General features: G+C 27.6%; 1 protein-coding gene and 1 long non-coding RNA gene across 12 annotated transcripts in view; one reads left to right on the forward strand and one right to left on the reverse strand.

The window, feature by feature from the left end:
* The first annotated feature begins 621 nt into the window (after positions 1-621).
* On the forward strand, positions 622-3,840 carry LOC105851976 (uncharacterized). Of its 11 annotated transcripts, none has more exons than XR_012162834.1 (8): positions 623-919; positions 1,165-1,246; positions 1,441-1,866; positions 2,147-2,225; positions 2,336-2,546; positions 2,888-2,965; positions 3,083-3,183; positions 3,599-3,840. It is a non-coding gene; the product is annotated as an uncharacterized lncRNA (long non-coding RNA). The 11 variants fall into 11 exon arrangements; XR_012162837.1 differs by lacking the exon at positions 3,083-3,183 and having other exon boundaries at positions 626-919; positions 1,441-1,522; positions 1,792-1,866; XR_012162838.1 differs by lacking the exon at positions 3,083-3,183 and having other exon boundaries at positions 626-919; positions 1,441-1,522; positions 1,805-1,866.
* A 6,595-nt stretch (positions 3,841-10,435) lies between these two features.
* The window catches only part of LOC140920073 (uncharacterized), a 14,397-nt gene continuing 14,080 nt past the window's right edge, over positions 10,436-10,752 (reverse strand). The window contains 1 exon segment of the mRNA XM_073367386.1: positions 10,436-10,544. Coding sequence (XP_073223487.1) covers positions 10,436-10,544 — 109 coding nt within the window.

The raw sequence follows: 10,752 nt of genomic DNA on the forward strand, positions 1-10,752 counted from the left end.
TAAGATCTCCAGACATAGTGTGACTTAAATAAATACAAAAAAAAATTCATCAAGTTTTGGATCAAAATTATGTTTGAGGGACCAAAACTGAAGAGAAATAAAATGAGAGAACTACTTTCGGGATTCAGTTAAAATAAGGGGACAAAAACTGCAATTAAACCTCATATAAATAAAAGAATATTGTTTTTTAAACAAAATAAAAAATTAAGAAAAATTCTTGAGTACTGGCAAATGTGTATTGGTAATATGAATATTTTGACTTGTTTCACTAATGTAATGTACTTTTTATAATTTTTTAAGATATTAAATTAGATGTTCTGATTTTTTCTTTATTTTAAAATAATTTTAAAAAATAAAACATATAAATTTGATAATAATAAATTTAAAATATAATTAAACTTATTAATAACTAACATTTATTTAGTTATTAATAATTTAATTTAATAATAATAAAATATATTAATTTTTAAATGTATGAATTCTAAAAAAAAAAAAAAAGAAGTTATTATATCTAGTTGTAAAAAGGTAAAGTAAAGTTGTTTGATTTTATTTGTGCCCATTAAAATTGATTAATTTTTTAAAACACAAAAAATGTAAAATAGGAAAATGTAGAAAAAAAACCTAATCATATACATTTAAGCTAATCTCAGAACCAAGTCATAGCCACCAAACCTAATCACAGAAGCTTGTTTTCTCAACCTCGCTGCCACCAAACCTCAACCATAGCCACCACCGTCGCACCTCGCCGCACTTCGCCGTTATCGCCACCACCATCTCAACTTCGTCTTCTTCGTAACTCTCGCTTATGAGCTTCGTGACATTCTGGACCTTCAGCGCTTCTCATTTATGTTGATTTGCGCTTCTCATTCCTTAAACATTTCTCAGCTTTTTAAGTCGATTTCAGTTTCAATTTATTGAGGTATTTGATTCTATCACTAATGCTACTTTCTCGTTAGTCTGCGACATTAATCTTGTTACGTTTCAATTCGATTTTCTGGTTCACTTGATTTGTGTTTGTTTAGAGGCAGATATTTGAGTTGAAGCTTATTTTAACTTCGCTTAGGGTTTTGAATTTCCGATTTGTTGTTGTGTATGTTTAGGAAATGATGTTTCTAACTTGATCTCATCATGTTTGTATATATCCTCATCGACCAATTCTTGCAGATCTTAGATAGTTGTTTCATCTTCAATCACCAATACTACCTCGTACAACACTTCAACTCATCAGTTATCAACTATCATTACGGTAATTCAATAATTCCTAAAATTACATGTTTCTTTGTGGAAATTCACGTATCTCGCTGTTTTCGATCTTTAATTTTCTATTGTTTTCTTTGGTATTATGAGTTTTAATTATTCAGTTTAGTCTAATCAGGAACAGAAAACGTGTTAAATATTGGAAGTTGAATTATGATCCTTCTGTGTAATGCCTAATTTCAGATTCAGTGCAATTCCCTAACCGGTTGCACTGTGATTGATGATTTTGGAGACAAATTGGTTAGTGTTTCCTCTACATTTTTAGGTAATAACGTTTTCAATCACTCATAGGACCACATGGAAATCTGGTTCTTCATTTTTGTCTATTTAATAAGCACAATGAATTCTTAATGCACGAACTAGGAAATAATCCACAACCCTTTGCTGAAATATTTGTATAATCATCAGTTTCATGGCCACTTTCTTCTTCTTCTTGTTCCTCTTCTCGGTATTGATCGGTGAATGGTATAATATCAAGGATATTTCTGTAGTTAACAAAGGTTTTCTTTTCCTCACTAACCAATTTGGTGCTAGGTTGTTCTAACAGAACATATTGTTGTTTTCTTGGAGCATGTTGAGGTGGTTTTAAAGTCATAGCCTTTGCTGCTGGTAAATACCGATTTATCATGAAATCTTGAGATTGTTTATCAGTAGAACTGGTTTTACTTCTACACTTGTTTGCATCCAAATTATCCAAACCATTTTCACTACACTTCATAGATAATGAAGACAGTGTTTCTAAGGCATAGGTTAATCTATATCAACATTTGTCCACATTATTCAATGCTTAATTTCAATTTTGTTTAGTTCTTTAATTTTCTTCTGATTTAGTGTTTATTGTCTGTTGTTTCTTTGAACATTTTCAATTTGCAACTTGCTTTAATTGCAGATACATTTTTTTCCTAAGATTTGAGTCTATTGTCAAGTTGAAGAAAGCCAAAGAGTTCACATTGCCGCCTTTGCTACTTGTATAGAGCTATTTTCAATTAAGCTTTATGTCTAATCTGTGTTGAATGATTCTGTCGTAAACTCTTTAGTTTTTTGTTGATATATGGTCATGTATTTATGTTATCTGAAGATATGAAGAAAAGGATTGCAAATGCAAGTTTCATTTTTAAAATTTCACAATTTTAAAAATGGCAGAGACAGATTCGAACGGAGACGCGTCCTCCTCGCCAACATCTGCCTCCGCATCACTAGCGTCAATGGCTGAAAATTTTCAGCGTTCTGCAATTGAATTTGCTTGTTCTATGTAACACAACTCTTCCACCCACTTTCGTACCTTTCAGGTTTCCTCTTTTTTATATGTCTTCCACCATCTCATTATTATTTTATTCTAATTCTGCATATTCGTTGCGCCATAGATAACATAGACAAGATCATATTCGTTGGCACTGATATGCAGAAAGAACAGGCTATTTGTTGTATGTTGAATTTTCGCATGGTTTTATTGTATTGCTTTTTTATTTGTTTTGTGGGATATATTTTTCACCTTATGAGGAACTAGCATTTGGGGGATATCTATAATTTGTTGGCAATTATACAAGCAAAGTTTTCTTGCTCTGTGGGTGATCTTTTAGGTATCTAGATTTATCACCAATTTATGATCTTTAGCCTTTTTGTTTTGCAGATGTATTGATGGTAGCACGGGAGAATCCGGCTTTAGGTGTCGGTTTTGCTATTTCTGTTGCGCTTCTTGTTACGAGGGGTATTTTCCCATCTTTTGCACATACAAGTAACAAGTTTTCCTGCACCGTACTACTTAAGTTTTTCTTAAAATGTTCAATTAAGGAATTTTGCATCTTTAATTGTATATTGTTACAAGGGGCTATACTGTGGCAAAACTGGGGAAACTAATGCAGGATCAATGCTTGTTTCTTTTTATTTGTGTAATTTCATTACACTCCTTTCTCTTTTTGCTATTAGGTATGTCTTTGCTGTCACCACTAGAAATCAGCATAGTACGTCGTACTAAAACTCATTGATTTCATGATTTGACTCTTGGCAGTTTCCTTTTATTGTTGAACTTCTCACTTGCATTTGAATTTCCAACAATATATGAATTAAGGACAATGAACCACAACAAAGTATAAAAATAAACAAATTCTTGAATAGTATCCACAATTAGTTTCACTTCACTAATAATCCATGTTAAACACAATAAACTATTTGTTGTGTGAAGCAGTCTTATTTTTATCCTCAATCCTCACATAAAATGCAATTCTATTTATCCCTGTTAATTGTTGTTATATGGACTGGTACGCAGTTTAAAAATGATAAAGTTAAAGTAAGTTTTGGTTGATAAGTAATAACTTTTGTCTCTATGTGCACTCTTTTGCAGGTAGTCACAAATCTACTAAACAATGAACATTGGTCTGAGACCAATAAAAATTTAACCTTTCTGATGTAATTAGGATTTGTTGGATTTGATGAAGATAATGGAGATGATGACATTGATAGCTATCATATTGAATAGTATTTGTTTTTATTTTATTAATTTGGTTGTATCATATACTTGATCATACTTAGTTTTTTTTTTGGATCATGCTTGAATTAATGCTTAGTTTTGATTTTTGAACATGATATAAATTGTGTCGGAGTATTGCAATAGTATTTCAATTAAAGACTAATGTTAAATATTTAAAAAATGTATTTATAATAATGTTTTCATATATTTTTAGTTGAACTTTTCATATAAATAAAGAATTAGAAGAAATTTAAGAAATTTGAAAATAATATTGAAGCAAAATTACCTGGGGATTTTCGTGTGCAAAATTTCATATGGATTTACCTGCGGATTTTCATGCGAACAATATTTGCAGGAATGGTGCTACAAATGTTTCTGCATGAAAAGTTGTAAGAAAATGTCTTAAGTTTACTAGTTGTTTGCTGCGGAATTTATCTACTTTTCCTGCGGATTTATCCGCAAGTATATTACCTGCGGATTTAAAAATCCTCAGGAAACAATTATCCACGAAGGTTTTACGTGGGGAATTAGTTCCGCCAATAAATTCGCAGGTAACGTGTGTTTCTGCGGATTTTTAGTTGAAATCCGCAGGAAAATCCGCAGGTAAAATGCTGATTTCTAGTAGTGTCATTCACGATTATTTGTTGATCATATCTAACATATTATTCCCTTTTAGTAAATAAAATAAAATAAAATAAATTTTCACTACACCAAAAATTAAATAACTATATTTTGATTATTTTATAAAATCAATCATTCCCTAAAAAAATAATTTTCCCTTTAATACCTTTAATGTCTATTATCAAATAAAAAAAATAATGAAAAAAAATCTGAATCAAATAAATATGTTTTTATTTATCAATATATCAAATAAATATGTTATTATATAAATATGTTATTATATCACAAATTTATAAATAATTTTTTTACTATAAGTATTTAATTATCAAATAAATATATATTATCATATCACAGATTTATAAATAAATATTTTATTATAAGTATTTATTAATTATAAGGTATTTATTTATCAAATAGTGATATGTTATTATATCACAGATTTATAAATATTTATATATTAAATATATTTTTATTTACTTATTAATATAAAATAACAAAACCTTTGAAAGTATGGTCAAAATATTTACAGCACTTTTTCTATAAGCACTGTTATAGGGTCACAAAGCGCTTTCATAAGGTCTTTTAAAGCGCTTTTAAAAAAAAAATTGTCATAGGATCAAAGTCGTTTAAAGTAGTTTTTTAAGTATATCATGTAAAATTTGGTTTCGTCACTACATTTGTTCATTCTCCCTGCAAAACCCTTCTATATGCAAACCCTCCTATCCCTACGAAACTTTTCTTTGTGAGAACCCTCCTCCATGGGAACCCTCCTCTCCCTACAAAACCTTCATCTCTCTGCGAAACCTGTAACCTGCATCTCACCTTCAACGCAATCCTTCTCTGCGACCATTGTCATCACAAGTGTCGCTCTGTTAGGTTATGTTTCAACACGACTTCGCCATCGCATCTCAACATCTTCGCCATCGTAAGTGTCACTCTGTTAGGTTATGTTTCAACATTTGGTACCTTGCTAGTTATTTCTACTGTTCTTGTTTTATAAGGATATGTTTCAACATTTGGATTTTTATTGCTAGTGTTCTTGATTTTTAGGGTTTTGTTTCAAATTTTTAGGGTTCTTGAGTTTGAAATTTCAAGTTTCAAATTCTTGAGTTTGAATTGCCATGTTGTGGTTTGTTGTCAAGTTTCTCCTTTACAGAAAGCACTTGTTCTATTGCTTATAAAAGATTGAAAAGATATTTACGCACAAGAGAAACAATGTATGTGTAGCGTATCCATAAATACAATCTCATCTAGCCTTATTTAATCTTATATGTATTAGATGCTGGAGAAAACAACTGATGATAGCGAATGATGTCAGATGTGTGGATGTAGTTGTTACAAGGGACATAAATGTATCGAGAACTTCATGAAATTGCTGAAGAAGCAGTGAAGAAACTTGAACCTGGTGTGGGTTTTATAATTGGTGTAATTGTATAGAATTATTTTAGTATACAAAATAATAAATTTTGTAAGAATGGGTTTTATAATTAATTCACAAGGACCTGATCATTACAGTATTTTTTTAATAAAAATATTTTTTTAAATGATCACTTTAAGGAATTGATCATTTGTTTGTTACAACCTTTTAAAAAAAATTTAAAAAATATAAAAAATGCTTAAAGACCTATGACAACGTTTTTTGAAAAAACGCTATTAAAGACCTACGACAATGCTTTTAAAAAAACGCTATTAAATATCTACAATAGCGTTTTTAAGAAGGAAAAAATGCTGTTAAATGTCACCTACAACAACACTTTATAAAAACACTATAAAATGAGACACCTACAACATCCCTTTTATCCAAAAAAAACGCTATAAAAGTGACATAATTTTCTACCTACTATAACACTTGTTTTGAAAAACGCTGTTAAATATCACCTATAACAGTGCTTTTTATATTTTAAAAAGCGTTGTCATATCTTTAAACAACACTACATACTATAGCGCTAAAAAGCACTGTTAAATGCATAAAAAAGCGATGTTAAAGCCTATTTTTGGTGTAGTGTTCAAGTTAGTACATTGGTATTTGTCAGGTATAACTTAACTATTAGTCGCTCAGGAGTAGGTCTTGTTAAACTCTTTGTCAGAATATCAATAGTTTGTTGATTAGAAGTTACAAATGAAAGACATATAATCACAAAATTAATTTTCTCTTTTATGAAGGACGATCAATTACAATATGTTTGATTATGTCAAGATGCACAATGTTGTTAGTTATACTTATTGATGCTTTGTTGTCACATAACAATATTAATGATATGTTAGCTTTCAACTTCAAGTGTTCCAAGAGTCTATGAATCCACAAAAGTTCACATATTCTATGAGTAATTGCTCTGAAGTCATCTTTTGCATTTCTTCAAGCATCAACACCTTGGTTCTTTCTTCTCCAAGTAGCTAAGTTTCCTCAAACATATGCACAATACCTAGTAGTCATAATGATCATTTGATACATTGAAAAATATATATGTCCAAATGACATATTTTTGATTCAAACATATCATAAGATCAATAGATAAGTCAAACAACATCTTCATTAAAGAGTCTCAAAAGAAATATATCATTTACTAATATCAATCATTTAAGAGAATGATTGTTTAATCTTTAAATAACATATTCATGAAGAACATGCTTAGTACATTCATATAATCATTCCTAGAGATCAATACAAAAGAACCACTTTATTGAAGGAATGTTAGAAGGAATAGTTTATTTACTATATCCTTTATTGAAAATTATGTTGTTGCAAATGGAAACAAATTTGGAAGATAACACAAAGTCATAAAAATATTGTTGAAACACTATTCACAACTTTATTTGAACAAATAAAAAAAGAAAGATAAAAAGATAAAGTCTTGAAAGAAAAAAATTAGTGCAAAGTTGATCAGAACATTCTGTTGTTCAAAAGGTTTATTACAAAAGACTAAATTAGAGGATGCATTGAGTTAGTGTGTTTAGGCTAAGTAAACATAAACGATAAGATCAAGAGTAATCTAAAGTGAAAGTTTTAAGTAAATCATTATAGTGAAAACTTCACATTTATGAGAATTAGACTGACTTATATTGAATCAACCAGAATATTTTATATGTGTGATCTCTATATTTATTCCTTGTAAAGAAGATTTAATAACAATTATCTTACTTGGAATGGAAATGTATTTGAAAGAAGGAAGAAAGAAAGGGAAAATGAGGGGTCCATTCTCTAGGCCTTCCAAGAATCTAAACCAAAAGATAATCTAACTTATCATACATAAGTCTTCTTATGATCCTAATTCTTCTTTTCCTTCTAAGTTTTCTTTTGTTCCTTTGAATCGTGTTAAATATAATAATCTTGTTGTCTCCTTAGGTCTAAGAAAATATGTTAGATCATGCACTAAGCATATGTGTCATACTCAAAAGTTTCTTTTTCTTTTAGTTGGTTTACCTCTCAATTATTTGTTATAAAAATTCCAAAAAATGTATATGTGGTTTTAAAAGTTTCATAGTGAAAGGAAGATACTCTTGAAGAGATGAGAGCTCTTGAAAATAATTAAACTTGAAAAGTGGTGACTTTATCTTTAGGGAAAAGAACTCTAGAATGTAAATGAGTTTTTACTGTAAAATGTACCTCATATAACCCAGCTGAAAGGTGCAAAACTCATTTGGTAGCTAAAAGATTTACTCAAACATATGACATATGGCATATGGCATAGACTACTAATTTTGTTTTTACTCTTGTTGCTCAATTAAATATCGTTAGAGTTTTTCTATTCAAATCCTCTTACCCTATTTCTAAATCTTTTAATTCTTCACTACCCAACTCAACTAAGTCAAATCATAGCGATTAAAATTTGCGATATCATTTTGATAAATTATTCTATTTATAAATCATTTTGATAAATCATAAAAACTACAGGGATCATATAGTACAAAATTCGAAGTAAAAAAAATGAATGGAAGTAATAATAACAAGGGTAGTGTTAATTGGATTTTTGAAAATTGGGATGTTATAAATTACTTAAAAAAAACAGAGAAAAGATAAATTACATAATGGTGAATTTTTAATATAAATAGGAAAGTGAGCAATATGATAATTTTTATCGTATGTAGTATTTCACTCATTCTAGAAACCACAAACGTAATTCACAAACTAAATGATTTATACATGGAAAACTTCTATAATCACTTAGTTTTAACGTTTCAGAGGTGAACCGTAAACAAAAATTATTTTATACATTGAAAATTATTTTGTGAACAGTTTTAAATGTATATATGGACACACATAATTACACACTAATCAATAATTTATATTAAGCTAAATAGCAATTTCTTAACTTAATTTCAGTTAATGTTTTAGTTATTTATCTTTTTTTTTTCTTCTTGATTTAATCATTTATTTTAATTTTAAGATGCAATTTGATCTTTTATGTTTTAAAATATCAATAATGTTATCATTTTTTTACAAAAATTCAAAAAAAAATTATCAAAATTTTCAAATAAAATCCATAAAATTAATAATCATCTTCAATATAATGCAAATTTCATCAAATGCATAACTTAAATATTCAAATAAACTCATATTTTCATCTCCAACAACATCAAATTTATCAAATAAAGAATGAAAATATGAGTTTATTTAAATATTTAAGTTATGAATTTGATAAAATTTGCATTATATTGAAGATGATAAATGATTTTATAGATTTTGTTTGAAAACTTTGATAAATTTTTTGAATTTTTGTAAAAAACAAAGGATAACATTGTTGATATTTTAAAATATAAAAGATCAAATTGTCACTTAAAATTAAAATAAAAGACCAAATCGAGAAGAAAAAAAAAATATAAAAGACTAAAATATTTAATGAAATTAAGTTAAGGGATAGTCTTTGTATTATACAATGATCAAAGGTGTAATTTTTTTAAAATAAATTAATTTATTATAAATATAAATATAATCTGTTTTTTTTTACATTTATATTTTGGTTTAGTTGATTTTAATTTTCAATTTATTTATTTTATAACTATGATATATATATATATATATATATAAATTAAAATGAAAATAATAAGTTATATATATACACATAAATATAATATATATATATATATATATATATATATATATATATATATATATATATATATATATATATATATATATAAATCAACTTTCAAATGTTTAAATTAGTTTAAGGACCTAATTATATAACGTATACAGTTGTTATGGACCAACAGTTGATAAAAACAAATTCAGGGAGTTGACTACATGTTTTTCTAGTTTAAGAACATATCTAAAAATTCTCAAATAGTCTAGAGACTTACAAATTAATTAAACCTCAAATAAATTGTGATCTACAACAAATTGCATAACAACATTAACGTTTAGCGCTAATTAATAAGTTAGAGGTGCGGATGTTCAGAAAATATTTACAATGAGATATTAAGCATTATAATTATATTAAAAAAATTTATGTTAAGAAAAAAAAAAAACTCAAAGGTAAATTTGAAACTTTGATTAAACTTTCGAATGGTAAATATTATAATATATTCCTGTAAATAACATATAATGTTATAGAAATTAAATGTTAATTAAGTTTAATATAATGTAAATAAAATAAATTCAAAATTGATTTAAGTTTACCATGAATTTGAAATACATTATGTTGAGTTGAAAATAAAAATGGAAAAAATAATAATCATAATTCGAAATTTTATATGAGATATATATTAAATTTAGAATTAAAATTAAATTTTTAATTAAAAATTCAAAACTAACTATATTTTAAAATTATTTAGATTTAAAAAAATGAATCAATTATAAATAGGATAGGGCAATGGTTTAGTGCTATTTAAATGGAGGTTTAGTGGGAGGAAGAATTGAAATGACTAAATAAAAGGAGAGAAAGTAGGTGGATCTCATTAGAACAAAGAGTATATATCAGTGATTTGATAATAGGAATGAAGTATTTCATTTGTGATTAGGTTCTCAATAATTAAAGGATGGTGTGTAGAAGTGTATTATTCAAGATAATGATATTAATAATGGTATCACCATCGGAGGAAAATAATAATTTTCTTCCAAATTATCATTCACTCGAAAAATGTGGTGTTGCACTACATGAGCTTTAAGCATATCAGTTTTGGAAGAGGTGAAATGATTCTTCTGATATAGAATTCAGACCTAGAAACTAAGGCCATAAGGTATGGAGTAGCAGATACGGAGCTGTTAGCACGAGAATTGAAGTAATAGGTGTTAAAATCAAGATGATTTGGAGAACAATTTCGTTAGTTTGTTGTGATGATAACAAAAAGCTTTTGTAGTAACAATTAATGCAATAATAATTTAATTGAGTGTGCAAAAAATAAGATAGAAGAAAATCCAGAAATCAGAGGGAACACCTAGGATCAGAGGAAGCTTGGATCAAAGGAAG

The sequence above is a fragment of the Cicer arietinum genome, chromosome 4 (genome assembly GCF_000331145.2).
Source record: "Cicer arietinum cultivar CDC Frontier isolate Library 1 chromosome 4, Cicar.CDCFrontier_v2.0, whole genome shotgun sequence".
Lineage (NCBI taxonomy): Eukaryota > Viridiplantae > Streptophyta > Magnoliopsida > Fabales > Fabaceae > Cicer > Cicer arietinum.